The 26,650-nt window shown below is 46.8% G+C and overlaps 1 protein-coding gene across 1 annotated transcript in view; it reads left to right on the forward strand.

Moving 5' to 3' along the window:
- ANKAR (ankyrin and armadillo repeat containing) overlaps positions 1–26,650 on the forward strand; it is a 541,104-nt gene that overhangs the window by 56,756 nt on the left and 457,698 nt on the right. Inside the window, exons 3-4 of the mRNA XM_073647842.1 lie at positions 5,093–5,527; positions 18,232–18,395. Coding sequence (XP_073503943.1) covers positions 5,093–5,527; positions 18,232–18,395 — 599 coding nt within the window. The remainder of the gene's footprint in view (positions 1–5,092; positions 5,528–18,231; positions 18,396–26,650) is intronic.

The raw sequence follows: 26,650 nt of genomic DNA on the forward strand, positions 1-26,650 counted from the left end.
TAAAATAAGTCCATACATAAGTACTGGTTAGCCCACCTGGCTTAGAGTCCAGCTTCCTTGTCCTTTAACAAAGGCATTCAATACAGGAGACCTGCAATCTCCATTCATCCAGCATGTGTAAAACAAACAGCTCAGAGCTTTCACCTCCAGGCCCACGCCAAATGCTCTAAAGGCTGTAAATTTTATCCTTTGACCTCCTCCATCTTTACAGGTGTTCATCTAATCATCCTAGCACTAAAGATAGCTGATTAACCTCTCATTCTTGGTGTGCTGGAACCTTTTTCCAATGTTTAATTACTGGAGCTAACAATCTCAGTGCTACATATCTCCTCTCCAGTACTTTGCCAGTGACTTTGTCACATATTCCCCACCTCCGTAGGTTTTGGCACCTTCATTCACCAAGCAGGGGAGTCTAAACTGGCATCTACATTAGTGTGAAGTTTCCAAAGTGTGTTCCACATGAAAGCTGAAGACCTATAGTCTTGAGTTACAACGCCATCTCTGCTTCAAGAGGCCATTTGGCCATTGACGTTTTCATGCCCTTAAGAAGGTTGGTCAGGGGTGTGGCTATCATGGGGAAATTCAGGATACCCGGCTGATAGTATCTCACCATTCCCAGAAATGCCGAAAGCTGTTCCTTGGACACCGGTTTCTGCCAATTTTTCAATTGCCTCCACTTTATTCACTTGCGGCATTACTTTGCTTCTTCCAACGATGTAGCCCAGGTATTTTTCCTTCTTTTTCCCGATGGCACACTTCTTTGGGTTTATGGTAAAACCCTCTTTTCTCAACGCATCCAGCACGGGCTGGACTTTCTACAGATGACTTCCCCCAATCTAGGCTGACTATCGCAATATAGTCAAGGTAAGCTGCGACGTACTTTTTGTGAGGTGCTAAGATCTGGTCTACTGCCCTCCGAAAGGTAGCTGGGTCTCTTTGCAGGCCAACTGGGCTTCTGGTATACTGGAAGCGACTGTCAGGTGTAGAAGAGGCCATCTTCTTCTTGGCACTTTAAGAGAGGAGGATTTGCCAGTAACCTTTCGTTAGGTCCAGGGAAGTGATGTATCTGGCTAGCTTTGACCCTAGCTTTGATATGAGTTCATCGTCGCGGAGTATTGGATGCGCGCCAATTTTAGCTCTTTCCTTCGAAAACACCTTGCGATGGGCTTTGGGAATTCTACAGTTGAAACCAGAAGTTTACATACTGTCTTGGGTGTATCAAGTGTGACAGACAGTCGCACTGGATCCGGCTGTAGAAGGTCACTGCGCTTGGCATTGCAGACGCCTTCTTGATTCTCTCATCTCTGTAGTATAGTAATATCTTTCTTCCGACCCTGCAGCGACCGCCATCTTCTGCTGCTAATTGGCACACCCTTTCTTGGTAGTTAAAAACTCTGTGTCTCCAGAGAGTCACCGGTGATAGTTCTGTCCATGCCTGGAATACTAGTAGTCGTGTAGTTTTTTCTTGGACCTCCCTTGGAGGACAGTTGGCGTTATCTCTCTGGTGTCTTCTCAAGCTAAGTGTATCCCCTTTCTTTGTTTACCTTGTTGTCTTTAGTTACAGTGAGGCCTGACAAGTGTTCATCCCGTCCTCTCCCTACCTAGGGCCTAGCTCTAGGGACATTCAGGGATTAGGTTTCCTGCTTGGCGATGGGTGCAGAACCTATATAGGGACAATAGGCTAGTCAGGGTGAAATTAGATCTGCCTAGGGGTCTCCACTCCCCCTTTCCCTAGTTGTTGGGCTCCCTTCCCCCTCTTCCCGTTGTTGTACACTTGTTCCTTCCCTCACCTTGCGTAACACATACATTATATAAAAAGACACTTATGCATGTTTTTTTCAATATCTGACATGAAATCAGAATAAACCTTTCCCGTTTTAGGTCTCGGATATCGTTCCACAAGCTTCTCACAATAGTTGGTCGTAATTTGGGATTATTCTTCCAGACAAAACTGGTGTAGCTGATCCAGGTTTGTAGGTTGCCTTGCTCGCACCTGCTTTTTCAGCTTTGCCCATAAATTTTCAATAGGATTGAGATCAGTGCTTTGTGATGGCCACTCCAAAACATTGACTTTGTAATCCTTAAGCCACTTTGTTGCTATCTTGGCAGTATGCTTCGGGTCATTGTCCGATTGGAAGACCCATTTCCGCCCAAGCTTTAACTCTTGGCTGATATATTGAGATGTTGCTTCAGTATTGCCACGTAATCTTCTTTTCTCATGGCACAATCTATTTTGGGAAATGCACTAGTCCATCCTGCAGCAAAACAACCCCATAACATGATGCTGCCACCCCCCGGGTTTCATAGTTTGGATCAATTTTTTCATCAGACCTCAGAACATGTCTCCAAAAATTAAGGTCTTTGTGCCTGTGTGCATTTGCAAACATTAATCTGGCTTTTTATGTTTCTTTTGGAGTAATGGCTTCTTCCAGGCAGAGTGGCCTTTCAGCCCATGTTGATACAGTACTCGCTTCACTGTGGATATTGACACAATCTTACCAGCTTCCGCCATCATCTTCACGAGGTCTTTTGCTTTTGTCCTTGGGCTGATATGCACATGTCGCACCAAAGCTTGTTAATCTGTGAGACACAGAACCCCTCTCCTTCCTGAGCGGTATGACGGCTGGACATTCCCATCTTGTTTGTACTTGCATATAGTTGTTTGTACAGATGAACGAGGCACCTTCAGGTATCTTGAAATTGTACCCAAGGATGAGCCAGACTTGTGCAAGTCCACAATTCTCTTCCTGATATCTTAGCTGATTTCTTTAGACTTTCCCATGATGCTACACAAAGAAGGAGTGTGTTTCAGGTGTGCATTAAAATACATCCACAGGTGTGTCTCTAATTAACTCAGATGTTGTCAAAAAAACATCAGAAGTTTCCAAACACATGACATCATCATATGGGCAGTCCAGAATTGTTTAAAGGCATAGTAATCTTAGTGTATGTAAACTTTTGACTTTGCAGTAAGTAATAAAAATGCCTTAAAACATTCTCTCTCTCTCTCATTATTCTGGCATTTGGCAAATATTAAAAATTACGGTAATCCTAACTGACTTAAAACGGGAAAGGTTTATTCTGATTTCATGTCAGATATTGAGAAAAACATGCATATGTGTCTTTTTATATAGTGTATGTAAACATCTGGTTTCAACTGTGTATGTATGTATGTATGTATATATATATATATATATATATATATATGTATATACACGTTGACGGCACGGGGTTTCCTATCCGGGAGCAGAGTGGCTTCTGTCTCTCTGCTCGCTCACTAAACGCTGCGATTGCAGCATTTTGGGGGTTAAAGTGCCAGGAGCGGTGCGGACACCCCTCCTGGCACTAAGTGCCGGTGTCAGCTGTCAGAGTCAGCTGACACCCGGTGGTGATTGCACCCACATAGCATGTGTTCGGGCGCGATCACCATGTCGTAATAGCATGTACCTGGTCCATAAGTACCAGGGCACAGGCACGTATTATTACGTACAATGTCAGAAAGGGGTTTAGATAGGTCAAATGTGGTGACAGATTCCCTTTAAGTTGCCCATGTTCATCGGCACATGGGTTAACATTGGATCTGTCTGCAGTCCGTTCTCCACACAAACAGTACATGGACTAAAAATACATTTGTGTGAACATACCCTTAAGGCCACATGCACACTTTGAGTATGGTGAGTTTTTTACCTCAGTAAAGTAGAGTGAAACAGTCAAAGGAAAAGCACTGTATAATAGAAACACGTCACCACTTCTGCATTTTACATCCACTCCTGGTTTTGGTTTACAAATGCTAAGGTAAAAATCTCACCAAATACTCAATGTGTGCATGTGGCATAAGAGTGAGCGAAATTGAGCTTTTCATACTGTAGTGCATTGGTGTTCACACTGTGCGGTAATGAGGCAGGGACCCAGTAAAGTTCAACTTAAATGTCTTTTTTATTTTCCAAAACTCACAAAGTAAAGGTAAGCGGTATCCTCCGGATCGCAGCCGGGTCGTAACACAGTCCTTCTCCAAAGTCGTTACCGTGGACAACGACACCGCCGTGTCACGCTGAGGAGCGCCAGGAGTTTTGCTTCCCTTGGCTCTGTGTCAGCTTCACACAGGCCTGTGTTGCAGAGCCTCCTGCTCTGCAGCTTGCAGACAAGCCACTGACACACCCAAACCTTTGCTGCAAGTTTTTAAATGAAAACTGTGGACATGAGCCAAATGCAAAACCTGGGCTGGAGGGAGTGAACCGCCCCACTGCCATCCAGTAGTCCACTCCAAGAATAAAAGCCCATGCCGGGTTTTACCAAATCTACCTTGGTCAAATAGTTTGATCAAGTCCAAACTTACTTTTATTCTGCACTGCAACCACAGCTATCTCTGTGACTACAATGCACTTCAGCGGGTTCAATATGCTTCTGTGCGCATTCTGGGGGATACATACCGTCCCTCACTGCCTCACAATACATACAGTAAGTAGTTGGAAATGTAGAGCCTGGACAATTACTATGGTTACGTTTCCGCGTTGTGGCCACAGTGCCAAAGTACCAAAGGTTGCAATTAGTTATAAATCATGGTAAAAATGTTGTGGTTATACCGGAATTGTGGCACTAACTAATGCACTGCAGCTGCACCATGAGAATGTACCTCAAAAGATCAATTACTGTAATTTTATTAATTGAAGGGTTGTCCAGGCTTGAGACAAAAGTCTGCATTTACTCAATGTCATTGCAGATTGCCGTGATATTTTCAGTGAGATAGGGAAGTCACGTGATCACATATATGATTTGCAGACTTGCGGTCACATGCCGACTAAACTCATAGCGTCTCCCAATTCACCTCTACAGAGAGAAGCCGAACATGCTAGTTGGCATGTACCGCAAGTATTCAAATCGCATACATTTGGTCATGTGACCACCTGCTCTCACCTGGAATGCCAGAGAATTGTGACAACATGCGCACTGCCCGCTGTCGTGATTTGGCAGTCTATAGTCACATAGAGGAAATACAAACTTTTGGCCCAAGCCTGAACAACCCCTTTAATTACAGCTGTAAACAGATTTGTAACATTTACAAAGTAATGCCCTATGATTATTTCTCAATTAGGTCTGGTTGATATTGAAAGTGAAGCAGAATTTGAGGGTATATACTCCAATGCAAATAATATGGACCCAACATATGAACCAAATGAAGAAGAAAGAAGCCTGTTTATGCATTATGCGGATTATATCACAATAGCGATGACTTGCTTCACCCTTCAAGTGCAACAGTATGATAACTTGTTTGTCTATGGTGCATCTTATGACTTGTCAAATGTGATAAAACTAACACAAGAGAAAATGGACCTCATAACATACCAATGTCTTCAGCAGAGATTAGCGATGCATCAGAGGCTTGTAAAAGAAAACATTGAAAAAAAAGCTGAAATTCAACGAAATATAGGCTATCTCAAGCTCATCAGCTTCCTTGTACCTTTTTTATTGGGATTGAAGAAAAAGTTGAAAGTTCCAGATTTGAGTTGTCTACTGCATCCATTTTCCGGTAAGTGAATGCGTGTATGCTACATATCAAGAACTCCTATCATGTTACAGTAAAAATAGTATGTACACACTGCAGGGATTTACTCTCAGAGGTAGGTAGACCTTAGGTTTTGTTCACACAGGCAATACAGTTTTGGTCCAAACACATGTAGTTTTATTGCTTTCAACAGGTTGCACAGCACCAAAACTAAATCATAAACATAGCGCCTAGACAAAGCTAGGGAGTTAACTAAACAGTATAGACCCTGGCTACTCATACATGGCTGAGCTAGCCAAAACTCAGGCAAAAAAAACAGCTATCATCCATAGCAACCACTGATACTTAAGGTTCGCTGCACACGGCCTGTGCAGACTCTTCTCAGAGAGAGATTCTGACCTGTCTTGAGCTTCAAGACACCTCCAGTCTGCTCCACTGCCCCAGCAGACTGACTTAGATGAAAAGCTACTAAGAAAAAAAGATCTTTTAAGCTCTTCCCGACATTTGCAGTACAAATGACTTCACGACAGAGGCAGTATATGTATGTCATGGTGATCGTCGGCTCACAGGGTGTCAGCTGATTCTGCCCACACCACTCCCGGCAATTTAACTTGCTAAATGCTGCGATCACAGCATTTAGCGTGCAGGCAGAGTATGGAAAGCCCCTCTGCCCTTGGATCGGAGACCCCGCAATGTCATTGCGTAGCCCGATCATTGCCATGGTGACCTGATGTCATCATGACGATATCTGGGTCACCAGAGCTATAAACGTTGCTAGATCATGCACAGTGTATGATCTAGCAACTTTGTCAGTTCAGCACTGACAGTTTATAAGGCATAAGAATGATCCTGCATCCCTATGCTTTATAAGCGATCAGACTGAAAAAAGTGAAATTCCCATAGTGGGCCAAAGTGAAAAAACATTTGTAAAAATATTTTTTTTTAAATCACAAAATAATAATAAAAAAAAATATATATATACACTGCTCAAAAAATAAAGGGAACACTTAAACAACAGAATATAACTCCCAGGTAAATCAAACTTCTGTGAAATCAAAATGTCCACTTAGGAAGCAAAACTGATTGACAATCAATTTCACATGCTGTTGTGCAAATGGAATAGACAATAGATGGAAATTATTGGCAATTATCAAGACACACTCAATAAAGGAGTGTGTCTTGATAAAGGAGTACTTTCCAATAAAGGAGGAACAGGAGGAGCACTGCCAGAGCCCTGCAAAATGACCTCCAGCAGGCCACAAATGTGCATGTGTCTGCACAAACGGACTCCATGAGTGTGGTATGAGGGCCCAACGTGCACAGATGGGGGTTGTGCTCACAGCCCAACACCGTGCAAGACGCTTGGCATTTGCCACAGAACACCAGGATTGGCAAAGTCGCCACTGGCGCCCTGTGCTCTTCACAGATGAAAGCAGGTTCACACTGAGCACATGTGACAGACGTGACAGAGTCTGGAGACGCCATGGAGAGCGATCTGCTGCCAGCAACATCCTTCAGTATGACCGGTTTGTCAGTGGGTCAGTAGTGGTGTGGGGTGGCATTTCTTTGGAGGGCCACACAGTCCTCCATGTGCTCGCCAGAGGTAGCCTGACTGCCATTAGGTACCGAGATGAGATCCTCAGGCCCCTTGTGAGACAATATGCTGGTGCGGTTGTCCCTGGGTTCCTCCTAATACAGGACAATGCCAGACCTCATGTGGCTGGAGTGTGTCAGCAGTTCCTGCAAGATGAAGGCATTGAAGCTATGGACTGGCCCGCCCGTTTCCCAGACCTGAATCCGATTGAGCACATTTGGGACATCATGTCTCGCTACATCCACCAACATTGCACCACAGACCAGTCCAGGAGTTGGCAGATGCTTTAGTCCAGGTCTGGGAGGAGATCCCACAGGAGACCATCCACAACCTCATCAGGAGCATGCCCAGGAGGTGTAGGGAGGTCATACAGGCACGTGGAGGCCACACACAATACTGAGCCTCATTTTGACTTGTTCTAAGGACATTACATCAAAGTTGGACCAGCCTGTAGTGTGTTTTTCCACTTTAATTTTGGGGGTGACTCCAAATCCAGGCCTCCATTGGCTAATAAATTTGATTTCCATTGATGATTTTTGTGTGATTTTGTTGTCAGCACATTCAACTTTGTACAGAACAAAGTATTCAATGAGAATATTTCATTCATTCAGATCTAGGATGTGTTATTTGAGTGTTCCCTTTATTTTTTTTGAGCAGTGTATATTGTACCAATAAATAAATATTTTTCTGAAAAAATAAAAAATAAACAAAAAATGTACACATATTTGGTATCACCTTATCTGGAAAGACCTGACCTCTAAAACTGTCCCGCTAGTTAACCCCTTCAGTGAACACCGTAAAAAAAAAAAAACGAGGCAAAATACGATGGAATAAAACCGGATCAAAAAGACAAATTTAAATAAAAATGGTACCTCTGAAAACGTCGTCTTGACCCGCAAAAAAAAAGCTGCCATACAGCTCCATCAGCGGAAAAATTAAAAGTTATAGCTTTCAGAATATAGTTATGCAAAAACAATTATTTTTTCTATAAAATAGTTTTTATTGTGTAAAAGCGCCAAAACATAAAAAATGATATAAATGTGGTACTGCTGTAATCCAACTGACCTGAAGAATAAAGTTGCCTTACTAATTTTACCACATGCGAAGCGGCATTAAAAAAAAACAACCCAAAAAACAATTCCTGAATTGTTGTTTTTGTTCATTCTGCCTCTCAAATATCAGAATAGAAAGAGATCAAAACATGTCACGTGCCCGAAAATGGTACCAATAAAAACGGCAACTCGTCCTGCAAAAATCAAGCCCTCACGTGACTCTGTCGGCCGATATATGTAAAATTATAGCTCTCAAAATATGGCGATGCCAAAACTAGTTTTTGCGATAAAAAGTGTCTTTTCGTGTGTGACAACAGCCAAACATAAAAACCCGATATGAATGTGGTATAGCTGTAATCGCGCCGACCCGAAGAACAAAGTCGCCTGATTACTTATACCGCACATGAACAGCGTGAAAATTAAATAAAACCAATTATTCACTTTCTGTTGATTTGTTCATTCTGCCTCCGAAAGATCGTCGTAAGGCTCGGCGCACATTTATCCTGCGCTGTGCACTGAGCGCTTACACCGGGCTTTCCATGTAAATCTCTGAAGTACGTGATTCAAATGGAACCCCGAAGGAAGACTCCCTATAATGAGGCAGATGGAGGCTCTGTGAACGCCATCTGCCCTGTGATCCGGCGGTCTACGTCTTTTTAGGTGTGCATAAATGTGATGTCGGCCACAGTTTTGTGCACTTCTGAAAAGGACAACGCTGAACGGAAGCCAGACTGAGTCCAGAGTAACTCTACTACCTCATTATAGTGAATGGATCCCTCGGGGGTTCATCTGAATCACGTCATTCTAATATTTAGATGAATTCATTGAGAGGTGTAGTTTGTAAAATGGGGTCTCTTATGGGGGGTCTGCTGTTGTGGCACCTCAGGGGCTCTACCAATGTGACATGGCATCCGCAAACCAGTCCAGCAAAATCTGAACTCCAAGATGGTGCTTCTTCCCTTCTGAGCTTTGCACTGTGCATCAAAAGTAGTTTTAGACCACATATGGGGTAACTGTGTACACAGGAAAAATTGCACAACAAATTTTGGGGTCCATTTTCCTGATATCCTTGTGAAAATGAAAAAACTTGGAGCTAAAAACATTTTTGTGGGAAAAAATATTTTTATTTTTTTATTTTTACGGATCCACGTTGTAAAATTCTGTGAAGAACCTGTGGGTTCAAGGTGCTCACCATGCATCTAAATGAATTCCTTGAGGGGTCTAATTTCCAAAATGGGGTCACTTGTGGGGGTTTGCCACTGTTTAGGCACATCAGGGGCTCTCCAAAAGCAATATGAGACCCGCAGACCATTCCATCAAAGTCTGCATTCCAAAATGTCACTCCTTCCTTTCTGATCCCTGCTGTGCGCCCAAACAATAGTTTTCCCCCACATATGGGGTATCTGCATGCTCAGGAGAAATTGCACAACAAATTTTGGGATCCATGTTCTCCTGCTGTCTCTTTTAAAATAAAACAAATTCGGGCTAAAAAACATTTTTGTGAGAAAAATGGGATTCTTTTGTTTTCACGCCTCCACGTTATAAACTTCTGTGAAGCACTTGTGGGTTCAAGGTGCTCACCACATCTACTATATAATTGGCTTATCCCGTCTGTCTGTCCGTCCAGGAAATCCAGCGTCGCTGATTGGTCCGGCCACGGCCAATCAGCAATGCGGGATTTCAGAACAAGATGGCAACCGTTAGAGGCTCATCTGCCGCATGGAGGTCAGCGGCGATGCAGCCGGGAGATGACCGGTGCTAGCCGATCATCCCCCGGCTGCTCACAGCGGAAGTACCCGCACAGGCAGCGCCGCTCCCCGGTCCTCACTAACACGGTTCGCTGAAACCCGCCCACAGCCCGTCATTCACCGTGGTACGCGGAACAGGAGACCCCTGGCTGCAGCCGCAAATAGTCGTGATGTAAGCGGAAGCAAGAGCCGGCTGCAGCCAGGGGAATTATGTGCTGGCTGTGCGTGGTCAGCGATGTTGCCACAAGCCGTATTGACAACATGACGTAATTACAAAATTCATTAGGGGCCCCGGGGGGATACATTGGGGGGGTTCATTTAAAGTAGTGCACAACCCATTTAAACACTGCTTCGCTGATTAGTCGCGCCCGGTCGGCCGCATGCATATTCTAGATTACCCGATGCGTTAGAATCGGGTCACCATCTAGTGTCTAGATAAATTCCTTGAGGGGTCTAATTTCCAAAATGGAATGCACATCAAGGGCTCTCTAAGCGCGATATGGAGTCTGCTAATGATTATGTAGTGCCGGCGTCCCTGCCCTCTGCTAGGCAGGGACGCTGTTCCCCTCACCGCTCTGCTCCGTGCCCGGCGTCCCTCTCCCGCTCTGCTGGCAGCGCGCGCTCCTTCCCGGCCACTGTGCTTAGGGCGCGCGCACGCGCCCTCCCTCCCTCTTAAAGGGGCCGTGCGCGCCGTCCTAAGGAGTCCCCGGCCAATGGCCGGAGGACTTTACCATATATAAGGCACCTCCTCCAAAATGGAGGTGCCCGAGCAATGTTGTTGCACCGTTCTACTCTGCTTCAGCCCTCAGGTCCCGTTGCCAGTTACCTGCCAGTTACCTGCCAGATTCCTGCCAGCTTGCTGTCCTAATCCTGCCTGCTTGCCTGAGGTCCGACGGTCTGCCTTACAACTCCGGTCAGTCTGTCTATGGACCAGCTTGCCCGCTCACCTGGGAGCGCTTCTCCGCTACCTGCCTGCTTGCCTGCCCGGAGGCTCCGCTGTCACGTGCTGTGACCACCAGCTATTTCAGACTCTTGCCCGCTCACCTGGGAGCGCTTCTCCGCTACCTGCCTGCTTGCCTGCCCGGAGGCTCCGCTGTCACGTGCTGTGACCACCAGCTATTCCAGACTCTTGCCCGCTCACCTGGGAGCGCTTCTCCGCTACCTGCCTGCTTGCCTGCCCGGGGGTTCCGCTGTCACGTGATGGGACCACCAGCTATTCCAGAGACTCTTGCCCGCTCACCTGGGAGCGCTTCTCCGCTACCTGCCTGCTTGCCTACCTGGAGGCTCCGCCGTCACGTGCTGTGACCACCTGCTATTCCAGAGACTCTCGCTTGCTCACCTGGGAGCACACATCCTCCATCTGCCTTGCTAGCCTACCTGGAGGTTCAGCCATCACAGGTCGTACCTACCCTTTACCTAGAGACTGCCCCGGTCACTTGCCGTGACCTGCAGCCCGTTCTTCCAGAGACTGCCCCGGTCACTTGCCGTGACCTCCAGCCCGTTCTTCCAGAGACTGCCCTGATCACTTGCCGTGACCTCCTGCCCGTACACCCAGAGACTGTCCCGGTCACCTGCTGTGACTGCCTGCCTGGTCGCCACCCGCTCCCTTACAAGGACCGCTCCCTTGTATAGTAGCCTAGAGGTTCCGCCTCCCAGACCCGTTACAGTTTGCTCGGGCCATGGAACCCGGTGGCACCCAAGCTCCCTCGCTCTCGGACCTGTGTCATGAACTGTCCCGTCAAAGGTCCCAACAGGAGTCCATCCTGGGTCACCTGCGGAATGTCAATACTCGCCTGGACACTCTGACTGTTCCACCAACAACCTCCGCCAGTGCCATGTCTCGCAATCCGGCAGCTCCGCTGTCCACTAACACCATGATATCCTACCCCGGACCTCGGCTTTCTGCACCTCCTCGCTTCGGAGGCGACTCAGCCCAGGCTCGGGGCTTCATAAATCAGTGCACCCTGCACTTTGAACTATTGTCCCACCAGTTTAACTCCGACCGAGCCAAAATTGCATTCATCATGTCCCATCTCACTGGGGAGGCCCTGGCCTGGCTAAATCCTCTATGGGAGAGAGGAGACCCCCTGGTGTCCAACTTGCCTGCTTTTCTCACGGCTTTCCGGAAAGTCTTCGACGAACCCGGACGGAAGACCTCATCCGCATTATCGTTGCTACGCCTCCGTCAGGAAAGTCTCACCGTGGGCCAATATGCCATACGGTTCCGTACCCTTGCCTCGGAGCTGGCCTGGGATAACGACGCTCTGATTTCCGTCTTCTGGGAGGGTCTGTCCGGCCGTATTAAAGATGAACTTGCCGGTCGGGACATTCCTACCACTCTCGATGACTTAATAACTCTTGCCACCCGGATTGACCTACGGTTCCAGGAGCGTGCCAGAGAGGTCACCCGTGAGAGGAGGTTACCACGTCTAGCTCCTACTTTTCAGAAACCCGTCACTCCTTCTGTCTCTAACCAGGTACACCCTCCTGAGCCTATGCAGGTCGACCAGACCAAGATGGTCAAGACCCGTCAGGACTTACGCCGTGCCGAGGGGACCTGCTTCTACTGTGGCAGTAAGGAGCACCGGATCCGTGCCTGCCCGGAGAGGTCGGGAAACGCCTGTGTCTGGGTTCGCTCAGAGAGGTCCACCTAGACAAGAATAAATCCTCTCCATCCCTGCTGTTGTCAGTTTCAATCGTCTACGGGGAGAACCGTTATTTCGAACTAGCCCAACTGGACTCTGGAGCAGCCGGGAATCTTATTTCACAGTCCCTGGTAGAGAAATACCGCATCCCCACCAAACCTCTGGCTGTACCCTTGTCTGTTGCTGCGGTGGATGGGGGGCTCTTACCACGCCCCATCCAACTCATCACCGAATCCATTACTCTGCAGGTGGGAATGCTGCATTCTGAAAGTATCTCCTTCCATGTTCTGCCTGGACTCTCTCACGCCCTCTTGCTAGGCCTACCTTGGCTCCAGAAACATGCACCCGTTCTTGACTGGCAGACCGGAGAAGTCCTTCGCTGGGGACAGGGCTGCCATAAGACCTGTCTGGTTCCCGTTCATCCCGTCCGTCCTTCTCCTACCCCAGCTAATCTACCTGGACTTCCGATTCCTTATTGGTCTTATGCTGATGTCTTTAATAAAAAGGAGGCAGAGACACTACCCCGTCATAGACCATACGACTGCCCTATCGACCTGTTACCTGGTACTTCTCCTCCCCGTGGGCGTATTTATCCATTATCCGCTGCTGAGACCCGGTCGATGTCCGAATATATTGAGGAGAATCTGGCCAGGGGATTCATCCGGAAATCTACCTCCCCGGCGGGAGCAGGCTTCTTTTTCGTCAAAAAGAAGGACGGCTCTCTCCGTCCCTGTATAGACTATAGAGGCCTTAACCAGATCACGGTGAAGAATAAGTACCCCCTTCCGCTCATTCCGGAGTTATTTGATCGTCTGAGGGGGGCTAGAATCTTCACCAAACTGGACCTCCGTGGGGCGTACAACCTGGTTCGTATCCGTCAGGGGGATGAATGGAAGACGGCATTCAACACCCGGGACGGCCACTATGAATATCTGGTAATGCCCTTTGGCCTCTGTAACGCTCCTGCCGTCTTTCAAGAGTTGGTCAATGACATCTTCCGGGACCTTCTCTACTCCTGCGTAGTGGTGTACCTGGACGACATCTTGGTCTTCTCTCCGGATCTCCAGACTCACCGGAGGGATGTTCGTCAGGTCCTGCTCAGGCTCAGGCAGAACCATCTCTACGCTAAATATGAGAAGTGCCTCTTTGAGCAGACCTCGCTTCCGTTTCTGGGCTACATTATCTCTCAGACCGGCCTACAAATGGATCCTGAGAAACTGTCTGCCATCGAGAAATGGCCCCGACCAGAGGGGTTGAAGGCTATTCAACGGTTCCTGGGCTTCGCCAACTATTACCGCCTCTTCATCCCGCACTTCTCTTCCCGGACTGCCCCAATTTCCGCGCTCACCCGTAAGGGTACTAATCCCAAAGAGTGGCCGCCCGAAGCAGAGGAGGCCTTTCTTTCCCTAAAACAGGCCTTCTCTTCCGCCCCGGTGCTGCATCGCCCGGACGGCAACAAGCAGTTCTTCCTGGAAGTTGACGCCTCCTCCTCTGGAGCCGGAGCTGTACTTACTCAAAAATCATCTTCCGGGAGAATGGTAACTTGTGGCTTCTTCTCCAAACTCTTCTCCTCTTCTGAGCGCAACTATTCCATAGGAGACCGAGAGTTATTGGCCATCAAGCTGGCGTTGGAGGAGTGGCGTTACCTACTCGAGGGGGCTCTTCATCCGGTAATAATTTACACTGACCACAAGAACTTGGCTTACCTCCAGCATGCCCAGAGACTTAACCCGCGCCAAGCCCGGTGGTCCTTGTTTTTTGCTCACTTTGATTTTGTTCTTCATTTTCACCCGGCTGACAAAAACGTCAAAGCAGACGCCTTGTCCCGATCCTTTCTGGTGTCCGATCTCGAGGAAGAACCTAAACATATCGTCGATCCCGCCAGAGTAATGCAGGTGGCTCCGGTGAGTCTAAATCGTCTCCCTCCCGGTAAGACGTTTGTTTCAGTACCTGATCGGGAGAAGATCCTACACTGGGGCCATTCGTCTAAACTAGCTGGCCACGCCGGTCAGAAAAAGACCCTCCAGCTTATTGCCCGGCACTATTGGTGGCCTACCCTGCACAAGGACATAATAGACTTTGTTTCTGCCTGTGTGTCCTGCGCCCGCAACAAAGTCCCGAGACATCTGCCAGCCGGACGCCTCCTTCCGCTTCCTGTACCTGCTGCCCCCTGGCAGCATATAGCAATGGACTTTATAACTGATCTCCCCGTCTCTGCCGGTTGTACGGTCATTTGGGTGGTCGCTGACCGCTTTTCCAAGATGGCTCACTTTATTCCCCTGCCAGGCCTTCCGTCTGCACCCGAGCTGGCTAAAGACTTTATCCGCCACATCTTCCGTCTTCATGGCCTGCCCCTCCACATCGTGTCGGATCGTGGGGTACAGTTCACCTCACGTTTCTGGAGAGCCACTTGTAAACTACTAGACGTCACCCTGGACTTCTCTTCCGCTTACCACCCACAGTCCAATGGTCAAGTGGAGCGGATCAATCAGAACCTGACCAGTTACCTCCGGCACTTCGTTAATGCCCACCATTCTGACTGGGTGGATCTCCTACCATGGGCCGAGTTCTCTTATAATAATCACGAGAGCGAATCCTCCTCCAAATCCCCGTTTTTTGTAGTCTTTGGTCAGCATCCTCGGATTCCTTTTCCTGTCTCCACCTTTGTGGACAACCCGGCTGCGGAATCTCTCGTTAGCAAATTTTCCTCCATATGGGAGAGTACCCGGTCCGCACTCCTTCTGTCATCCGAGCGTATGAAAAGACACGCTGACAAAAAACGCCTGGATCCTCCACAATTTCGTCCAGGAGATAAAGTCTGGCTCTCATCTAAATATGTTCGACTCAAGATACCTTCTTACAAGTTAGGGCCTCGGTTCATGGGTCCTCTGGAGGTCATCAGTCAGATCAACCCGGTGGCCTATAAATTGAAACTCCCGGCCAACTTACGGATCCCTAACTCCTTCCATGTATCTCTCCTCAAACCCGTGGTGCTTAACTCTTTTTCCAAGTCTACAGGTACGCCTCCTGCTCCGGTTTCTGCTGAGGACGAGTTTGAGGTAGAGAACATTCTTGCCACCAAAAGGGTAAGAGGAAAGACCTTTTTTCTGGTAGATTGGAAGGGGTTTGGTCCTGAGGAGAGAACGTGGGAGCCCCGGGAGAACATCCATGCCCCTCTCATCCTAGCTAAATTTCTATCTGGCCTAAAAAAGGGGGGGCCTAAAGGGGGGGGTACTGTAGTGCCAGCGTCCCTGCCCTCTGCTAGGCAGGGACGCTGTTCCCCTCACCGCTCTGCTCCGTGCCCGGCGTCCCTCTCCCGCTCTGCTGGCAGCGCGCGCTCCTTCCCGGCCACTGTGCTTAGGGCGCGCGCACGCGCCCTCCCTCCCTCTTAAAGGGGCCCCGCGCGCCGTCCTAAGGAGTCCCCGGCCAATGGCCGGAGGACTTTACCATATATAAGGCACCTCCTCCAAAATGGAGGTGCCCGAGCAATGTTGTTGCACCGTTCTACTCTGCTTCAGCCCTCAGGTCCCGTTGCCAGTTACCTGCCAGTTACCTGCCAGATTCCTGCCAGCTTGCTGTCCTAATCCTGCCTGCTTGCCTGAGGTCCGACGGTCTGCCTTACAACTCCGGTCAGTCTGTCTATGGACCAGCTTGCCCGCTCACCTGGGAGCGCTTCTCCGCTACCTGCCTGCTTGCCTGCCCGGAGGCTTCACTGTCACGTGCTGTGACCACCAGCTATTTCAGACTCTTGCCCGCTCACCTGGGAGCGCTTCTCCGCTACCTGCCTGCTTGCCTGCCCGGAGGCTCCGCTGTCACGTGCTGTGACCACCAGCTATTCCAGACTCTTGCCCGCTCACCTGGGAGCGCTTCTCCGCTACCTGCCTGCTTGCCTGCCCGGGGGTTCCGCTGTCACGTGCTGGGACCACCAGCTATTCCAGAGACTCTTGCCCGCTCACCTGGGAGCGCTTCTCCGCTACCTGCCTGCTTGCCTACCTGGAGGCTCCGCCGTCACGTGTTGTGACCACCTGCTATTCCAGAGACTCTCGCTTGCTCACCTGGGAGCACACATCCTCCATCTGCCTTGCTAGCCTACCTGGAGGTTCAGCCATCACAGGTCGTACCTACCCTTTACCTAGAGACTGCCCCGGTCACTTGCCGTGACCTCCAGCCCGTTCTTCCAGAGACTGCCCCGGTCACTTGCCGTGACCTCCAGCCCGTTCTTCCAGAGACTGCCCTGATCACTTGCCGTGACCTCCTGCCCGTACACCCAGAGACTGTCCCGGTCACCTGCTGTGACTGCCTGCCTGGTCGCCACCCGCTCCCTTACAAGGACCGCTCCCTTGTATAGTAGCCTAGAGGTTCCGCCTCCCAGACCCGTTACAGATTACATCCCTCCTCACATATGGGGTATCAGCTTACTCAGGAGAAATTGTTCAACAAATTGTATTGTGCAATTGCTCCTGTTACCCTTATGAAAATGCAAAATTTGGGTTTGTAAAACATTTTTGTGGGAAAAATGTGAACATTTTATTTTTAAGTCTCAATGTTATAAACTTCTGTGAAGCACCTGGGGGTTCAAGGTGCTCACCACACATCTAGATAAGTTCCCAGAGGGGTCTAGTTTCCAAAATGGTGTCACTTGTGGGGGTTTTTCACTGTCTAGGCACATCAGGGGCTCTCCAAATAGAACATGGCGTCCACTAATTATTCAAGCAAATTTTACATTCAAAAAGTCCCTTCTTCCCTTCCGAGCCATGCCGTGGGCCCATACAGTGGTTTTCCCCCTCATATGGGGTATATGCGTAGTCAAGAGAAATTGCACAGCAAACTATGGGGTCCATTTTTTCTTGCTACCCATGTGAAAATAAAAAATAATTGGGTTTAAAAAAAGTTAAATGTTCATTGTTTTTTTTTCCATATTCCAAAAATTCCTGTGAAGCACTGGAAGGTTTAATAAACTTCTTGAATGTCGTTTTGAGCACCTTGAGGGGTGCAGTTTTTAGAATGATGTCACTTTTGTGCATTTTCTGTCATAAAGGCCCCTCAAAGTCACTTCAAATGTGATGTGGTCCCTAAAAAATAGTTTTGTAAATTTCTACTTTTAACCCTTATAACTTCCTAACAAAAAAAAATGTGGTTCCAAGATTGTGCTGATGTAATGTAGACATGTGGGAAATGTTATTTAATAACTATTTTGTGTGACATATCTCTTTGATTTAAGGGCATAAAATTTCAAAGTTTGGAAATTGCGACATTTTCAAAATTTTCATCAAATGACCGATTTTTTCACAAATAAATGCCAGTCATATCAAATAAATTTTACCACTATCATGAAGTACAATATGTCACAAAAATATAGTCTCAGAATCAGTGGGATCCGTTGAAGCATTCCAGAGTTATTACCTCATAAAGTAACACTGGTCAGAATTGTAAAATTTGGCCCAATCATGAAGGTGAAAACAGGCTCAGGGGTGAAGGGGATAAAATGCCACAAAAAGCATTTCACACATCTGTGTTCAAACACATACTTGGGAAAAAAATGGTATCTGCATCATCAATGTTTGGTCTGTGTGTCATCAGTATTTGGTCCGTATGTCTGTTTTTACCAAAACATATATTGTTTTAGAACTTGTTTTAGAACCTAATATGTATATGTTGTAACACGTTTTTTGAATTTTTTCTGTTGCAGATGATAAAGTAAAGACTGAACGTGAATTACCACCACTTATGCTCGGGGAAAATTATAAATGTCAACATTTCCAGCATTCACCAAATAAATATTTTCATTTACATGGAGGAATAGAATTTGACTTAGGAACACCATTACTTCAAAATGCACCAGACAGCATTAAGGTATGAGAAAGTTTAGTAATGTATCTAATGATATATTACATACTCAACATAGTTACAAAGGCTGAAAAAAGACCTAGTTGTCACGGGTGTGTCAGATGTAACAGACAGTCGCTCTGCATCTGGCTGCAGAAGGTCACTGCGTTTAGCTTTGCGGACGCCTTCTTAATCCTTTTGACTTTTGGACCCAACGACAACGTCCCTCCTGCTCTGATTGACACACCCTGGTCTGGGTGTTTATAAACTCTGTCAACTTCAGGGAGTCGCCGGTGATATTCTCATTTTCCCTTGTGAAGGCTTGGAGCTATAGCAGTCGGCTAGCTTCCTCTCTGGTGCCCTTGGAGAATGTTTGGTGTTATCCCTCTGGTGTCTGCTCAAGTTAAGTTTTCTCCCCTTTGTTTATCTCCCTTGTTGTCTTTAGTTTATAGTGGGGACTGACCAGTGCTCACCCCCCTCCCTATCTAGGGCCTAGCTCTAGGGATATACAGGACTTAGATTTCCTGCTCTGCGTGGAACCAATGTAGGGAAGGTAGGGTATGCAGGGTGGTAATAGATCTGCCTAGGGGTCTCCACTTCCCCTTTTACCTAGTGTCTGGGCTTCCTTCCCCTCATCCCTTCGTGTTGCATTTAGTCTTTCCCACACTGTGCGTGACATTATCACTGGCCGTGCAAATATAGGAAAAAAAAAACTGACAAGTGTTTTTTTGTTTGTTTGTTTTTTCCGGGTGTGAGTTTTTTTTTTCTTGGTTCATGGATCTCATTGCTGCACAGGCTTTCTCTGGAGTTGACTGACCTCCGCTATGAGGTTCAGCAGCAGCAACAGCGGCTGCAGGTCCCTAATGTTGGGGTCTCTGCAGGTAGGCCGTTCACACTTGAACCCAAGGTTGCCCACCCGGACAGGTTTTCAGGAGGTAGGGACAAGTTTTTTGTGTTCAAGGAAGCTTGCAAACTGTATTTTAAACTTTTTCCTTAATCCTCTGGAGATGAGGGGCAACGAGTGGGAAATGTGATCTCACTGCTGCATGGAGATCCTCAATCCTGGGCTTTCTCTTTGTCGCAGGGTTTAGTTTGTCTCTAGTCCGTGGAGGGGTTTTTCGGGGCTCTAGCCCTCATTTATGATGACCCTGACTGAATCTCCTTGGCTGAGTCCAGGTTGCATCCCCTTCATCAGGGAAATCAGTCGGTGGAGACGTACAGCTCCGAATTCCGCAGATGGGCAACTGATACAAAATGGAATGGCCCAGTTCTTAGAAGCCAATTTTGTCAGGGCCTTGATGAAAAGTTGAAAGATGCTTTGTCAGTGTATGAAACCTCAGAGTCCTTGGAGGCTGTCATGTTGTTGGCTATACGTGTTGATAGATGCCTTTTGGGATAGTTGGAATGAGACCACCTTCTCCAGAGCCTTCTTTTTGGGGTAATGCTCCTTTCCCCGGGGGGAGGTGGAAGAACCCATGCAGTTAGGGGGTGCCTCTGCATCATACATTCCCCCGGAGATCCGCAAAAAGAAGGGCGTGTGTTTTTTTGTGGAAAAAAAGGGACATTTTATTGGGGTCTGTCCTTCAATTCCTAAGCAAAAGGAAACTCGGTTAACCCTTGGTAGTCTGGAGTTGGATAAACAAGGGGTGCATTTATCGTCAACCTGCAGTTCCCGGTTTGTCCTGACAGCAAAGGTGGTGCTAGAGAGCAAAACCAAGAAAATTTCTGTGTTTGTTGACAGTAGCGCTGGAGTCAGCATGGTTGATGCTGAGTTTGTGAGAACTCATGGTTTTGCTTGCTGTACTTTAGCTAAGCCCTTCCCATCTTCGCCATCGACTCAGCGCCACTTGCACAGAGATCTCTGACTCAGATTGTACATAATGGAAAGCTGAGGGTGGGGTCGGTCCATTATGAGATAATTCCTTGCTATGTCCTGGACTGTCTTCCCACCCCAATTGTTTTGGGTCTACCTATGACAACTGTTTAAATATTTCCCTTTCTACAGTCTCTACAGAGACTTTACCTGCATTTCTGTCTGGTTTTGAAGACATTTTCTCTGAGAGGGAGTGTCAGGATTTGCCTCTTCATCATGCATATAACTGTCCTAATCTGTCCTAATAACCTGACCCTCAGAGCTAAACTACCAAAGTCCAGACTGTATAATCTTTCTGGCCCTGAGAGACAAGCCATGAAGGATTTCATTGCGGAAAGTCTGGAGAAGGGACATATCAGATCCTCGTGGTGGCAGGGTCCTTCTTTGTGAAGAAAAAAGATGGCGGTCTACGTCCCTGTTTAGATTTCCAGGAATTAAATCAAATTACCATCCGTGATCCATACCCTATTCCTCTGATTCCAGATTTGTTCAGACAGGTTATGGGAGCTAAGGTGGTCTCCAAGTTGGATTTAAGGGGAGCCTACTATCTGGTTAGAATCAGAGAGGGGGATGAATGGAAAACATCGTTCAATACCCCTGAAGGGCATTTTGAGAGTCTGGTTATACCTTTCGGTCTGACCAATGCACTTGCGGTGTTCCAGCATTTCATAAATTATATTTTCCATCATTTGGTGGGCAGGTTTGTGGTGGTCTCTCTGGATGATATTTTGGTTTACTCACCTGATTTTGAGACACATCGAGGGTATGTTAGACAGGTGCTTCAGATATTAAGGGATAACAAACTATATGCCGAACTAAAAAAGTGTGAATTTGGGGTATCTGTTCTCATCTTCGGGTTTTCGGATGGATCTGGAGAAGATCTGTGCTGTCCTTGATTGGGACCGACCCGAGAACCTGAAGGCTCTATAACGTTTTCTATAATTTTTACCGGAAATTCATCCAAAATTATTTAGTAATTGTTAAACCCCTCACTGTCATGACAATGAAGGGGTCTGATTTTTCCAAATGGTCAGATGCCGTCCCGCAGGCTGTTTCCGCTCTAAAGTGCTGTTTTTCCACGGCACCTATACTCATTCAACCCGATGTTTCCCAATATTTTATTGTGGGGGTTAGGTCTGTGTTGTCTCAGGGTCTGTCTGCTGGTAAATAGCGTCCATGAGCTTTCTTTTCTAAAAAAATATCTTCGGCGATTGAATTGCCGTTCGAAGAATGGCGACATTGGTTGGAGGGGGCTGTCCATCCTATTACTGTTATCACTGACCATAAGAACCTGTCATATCTTCAATCGGCTAAACGTCTCAACCCTAGGCAAGCTAGATGGTCCCTGTTTTTTACTAGGTTCAATTTTGTTGTCACTTTCCGTCCACGGGTCAAAAATGTCAAGACTGATGTTTGTCCCGTAGCTTCCCTGGTGGTGGTAACAATGAGAACCCTGCCCCGATTTTACAGAAGTGGGTAGTCATTTCGGCATTGTACCCTGAACTGGAGGGTGAGGTGTTGGTGGCCCAGGGGGATGCCCCTGCCTTCTGCCCTTCAGGAAGGTTATTTGTATCATCTAATCTGCGCTGCAAAGTAATTAAGGAACATCACAACTCTGTGCTTGCTGGTAAGGCAACTGCTTACCTCCCTTTCTACTTATTTTTGGTGACCAGGGTTGCATCGGGATGTGGTTGAACACGTATCTGCTTGTAGTATTTGTGCGCGTTCTAAAGTATTGCATACCCGTCCGTCTGGTCCTCTTCTTCCGCTACCTATTCCTAGCAGGCCATGGACACACTTGTCCATGGATTTTATTACTGACCTACCGGTATCTGCAGGCAAAACTGTGGTTTTAGTGGTTGTAGATAGGTTCAATAAAATGGTTCACTTCGTCGCATTACCGGCACTTCCGAATGCCAAGACTCTTGCTCAGGTGTTTATAAATTAGATTGTGAAACTTCACGGGGTTCCCTCCGATGTGTGTCTGATCGGGGGACTCAGTTTGTTTCCAAGTTCTGGAAGGCATTCTGTTCTCAACTGGGGGTGCAGCTGTCCTTTTCCTCTGCCTTCCATCCTCAGTCGAATGGACAGACCGAGCGCCTTAATCAGAATTTGGAGACTTACCTCTGGTGTTTTGTCTCTGAAAATCAGGAGGATTGGGCATCCTACTTACCGCTGGCAGAATTTGCCATTAATAATCATCGTCAAGAATCTACCGGCCGGTCACCGTTCTTTGGTGCATATGGTTACCATCCACAGTTTCGTACTTTTAGTGGGGGAGGGGCTTTGGGAGTTCCTGAGGAGGAACGTTTTGCTTCGTCGCTCTCCTTGGTGTGGCGGAGGGTTCTGCGTAATTTGAAGATCATGGGAGACAGGTACAAGCGTATGACTGACAGAAAATGCTTGTCAGTTCCGGACCTGAATGTGAATGACTTTGTGTGGTTGTCTACCAGGCAGGGGCGTTGCTATGGTACTAAAGGATGCGGGGCTCAAGCCCCAAGGTACATGTATTCCCTTACAACCTCCCCGCCACTAAAAAGAGCATCTATTCATATATAATTACAGTATACCACTGTTGCTAATCCTAAAACACACTATACAAAGACCAATATTATCAAAATTACCACTATACATGGCCAAAATAATATTGCTACACAATGCCCTCTACCATCACCACTACACAGTAAGTACATCATATTATAATATGACCATTACCTCTACATAACAAAACACACTACACAAACACCAATAATACCGCCATACACCTACCACTACATAATGAGCTGTTCATAAATAAAAAGAAAAAAAAAGCTATTAAAGAAACTGAATACCACGATACGGTGACAATATAGTGGTAGATACCAGTCCTGCCAACGATATTTCAGAGATTACAGTACAATTATATACAGTATAGGGATTTACAGATGACGTTTTTTCTGATGGAATCGTTCACTTTTCTTGTCTTTTCCATCTGGCCCAGACCGACATAACAACTTCTTCCAGCCACGACTGGTCTGCAGAGATTACAACAAAGACACATCTGACTTCTCACATTTCCAGCACCGACCTCATTTATTCCCAACCTGCACAACCTCCCCATGCTGCCTGCTATTCAAGCCTGGAACAGTGACCCCACTACTTCAAAAATATGTCATTACTATGATAACCCCTCAGTCAATTAATGCTACAAAGACATCATGCCTCTAAAAATAAGTGTCCTATAGAAAATAGTATAGTATGATAGCCTCTACGGCTCTCTATATGCTGTATTATGGCCCCCCCAGACCCTTATATAATGTATTATGGCCATCACAGCCATATATACAATGTATTATGGCCCACAAAGCCATATATATGCTTTTTATGGCCCCCACAGCCCCTTATACACCGAATTATACCCCAACATCTCCGTATATATGGTATGATGGCCTCCACAGCTCCAAATATGTATGATGGCCCCCCACAGCTCCCTCTTTGCTGTATGATGGCTCCCACAGCTCTCTATAGCCTTTATTATGGCCCCCACAGCCCCTTATTTACTTTAATATGGCCCCACAGATCCTTATACAGTGGTTACGGAAAGTATTCAGACCCCTTTAAATTTTTCACTCTTTGTTACATTGCAGCCATTTAGTAAATTCTAAAAAGTTCATTTTTTTCTCATTAAAGTACACTCTGCACCCCATCTTGACTGAAAAAAACTGAAATGTAGACATTTTTGCAAATTTATTAAAAATGAAAAACTGAAATGTCTCACGGTCATAAGTATTCAGACCCTTTGCTCAAACACTCATATTTAAATCACATGCTGCCCATTTCCTTGTGATCCTCCTTGAGATGGTTCTACTCCTTCATTTTAAGTCCAGCTGTGTTTAATTACACTGATAGGACTTGATTTGGAAAGGCACACACCTGTCTATATAAGACCTCACATCTCACAGTGCATGTCAGACCAAATAAGAATCATGAGCTCAAAGGAACTGCCCAAGGAGCTAATTTACAGAATTGTGGCAAGGCACAGATCTGGCCAAGGTTACAAAAGAATTTCTGCATTACTCAAGGTTCCTAAGGGCACAGTGGCCTCCATAATCCTTAAATGGAAGAATTTTGGGACCACCAGAAGTCTTCCTAGACCAAGCCGTCCAGCCAAACTGAGCAATCGTGGGAGAAGAGCCTTGGTGAGAGAGGTAAAGAAGAACCATAAGATCACTGTGGCTGAGCTCCAGAGATGCAGTAGGGAGATGGGAGAAAGTTCCACAAAGTCAACTATCACTGCAGCCCTCCACCAGTCGGGCCTTTATGACAGAGTGGCCCGACGGAACCCTCTCCTCAATGTCAGACATATGAAAGCCCGCATAGAGTTTGCTCAAAAACACATGAAGGACTCCCAGACTATGAGAAATAAGATTCTCTGGCCTGATGAGACGAAGATAGAACTTTTTGGTGATAATTCTAAGTGGTATGTGTGGAGAAAACCAGCCACTGCTCATCACCTGCCCAATACAATCCCAACAGTGAAACGTGGTGGCAGCATCATGCTATGGGGGTGTTTTTCAGCTGCAGGGACAGGACAACTGGTTGCAATTGAAGGAAACATGAATGCGACCAAGTACAAAGATATCCTGGATGAAAACCTCTTCCAGAGTGCTCTGGACTTCAGACTTGGCCGAAGGTTCACCTTCCAACAAGACAATGACCCTAAGCACACAGCTAAAATAACAAAGGAGTGGCTTCAGAACTACTCTGTGACCATTCTTGACTGGCCCAGCCAGAGCCCTGACCTAAACCCAATTGAGCATCTCTGGAGAGACCTGAAAATGGCTATCCACCAACGTTCACCATCCAACCTGACGGAACTGGAGAGGATCTGTAAAGAAGAATGGCAGAGGATCCCCAAATCCAGGTGTTAAAAACTTGCATCATTCCCAAGAAGACTCATGGCTGTACTAGCTCAAAAGGGTGCTTCTACTCAATACTGAGAAAAGGGTCTGAATACTTATGACCATGTGATATTTCAGTTTTTCTTTTTTAATAAATTTGCAAAAATTTCTACATTTCTGGTTTTTTTTCAGTCAAGATGGAGTGCAGTGTGTATTTTAATGAGAAAAAAATGAACTTTTTAGAATTTACCAAATGGCTGCAATGAAACAAAGAGTGAAAAATTTGAAGGGGTCTGAATACTTTCCATAGCCACTGTATATAGTTGGTGGCTCCCACAACCGGATAATATCAAAAACAATAAAGATTATACTCACTTAATCCTGATTCCCGGTACCACAGCCTACTTCTCCTAGTCTGACTTCCATGGTGGACCTACAGAAGTGGTACGATGCAATTACATGATCTCACCGCCTGCATGGGTATGCTGAAGTCTCGTAAACTGCAGGCCTATAGCGGTCTGCGGTTTAGGAGATGTATAGTGATAGTGCAGAGAGCTTGTGTCTCGCTGCTCTATCACCGGATAGAACGGTGTCGATGTCAGGGGCTGGCTGGCAAATTTTAGCCTGGGGTCAAATAGATAGCCCTAGTCCATGACTTGTGGTGGCCTATCTTTAGCCTGCAATAAAGCAGCAGAGATAGCATATCGATATGGGAGCAGAACCGAGCTTACTACCTAGATACAGGAGCAGAACCGAGCTTACTACCTAGATACGGGAGCAGAACCGAGCTTACTACCTAGATACGGGAGCAGAATCAAGCTTACTACCTAGATACGGGAGCAGAACCGAGCTTACTACCTAGATACGGGAGCAGAACCGAGCTTACTACATAGATACTGGAGCAGAACCAAGCTTACTACCTAGATACGGGAGTAGAACCGAGCTTACTGCCTAGATACGGGAGCAGAACCGAGCTTACTGCCTAGATATGGGAGCAGAACTGAGCTTACTGCCTAGATACGGGAGCAGAACCGGGCTTACTACCTAGATACGGGAGCAGACCCTAGATATGGGAGCAGAACCGGGCTTACTACCTAGATATGTTAGCAGAACAGAGCTTACTACCTAGATATGGGAGCAGAACTGAGCTTACTACCAAGTTAGCCCCATAAGCAATTGTATCGCATGAACCTACAAATCTCAGTATGTCCTTAACAATGGTAAGGTGATATTGAGAGTTGTTATTAACAGCCATCATCCGCATCAGACTGCTGGGACCATACAGGAACCACAGTTCTTATGAGCTGCAGTCAGTATCACAAATTAGCATTTACATTCAGGTACCTTATAGCTTACATCTTCTCTTTGTTTTCATCTCCATCTTGTCTAGATGACATGGTGACTTTTCACATCCACAGCTCGACTCTGCAGACCTCTCTTTTCTCCAGTCTATGACATGACCCCGCACAGTCTGCTATTATCAGCTATAACCGCCACACCATGCACCCTTAAGAACCCCAGCCTATACC

Source organism: Phyllobates terribilis, unplaced genomic scaffold, assembly GCF_046119375.1.
Source record: "Phyllobates terribilis strain yellow unplaced genomic scaffold, ASM4611937v1 Scaffold_9__5_contigs__length_417890890, whole genome shotgun sequence".
Taxonomy (NCBI): domain Eukaryota; kingdom Metazoa; phylum Chordata; class Amphibia; order Anura; family Dendrobatidae; genus Phyllobates; species Phyllobates terribilis.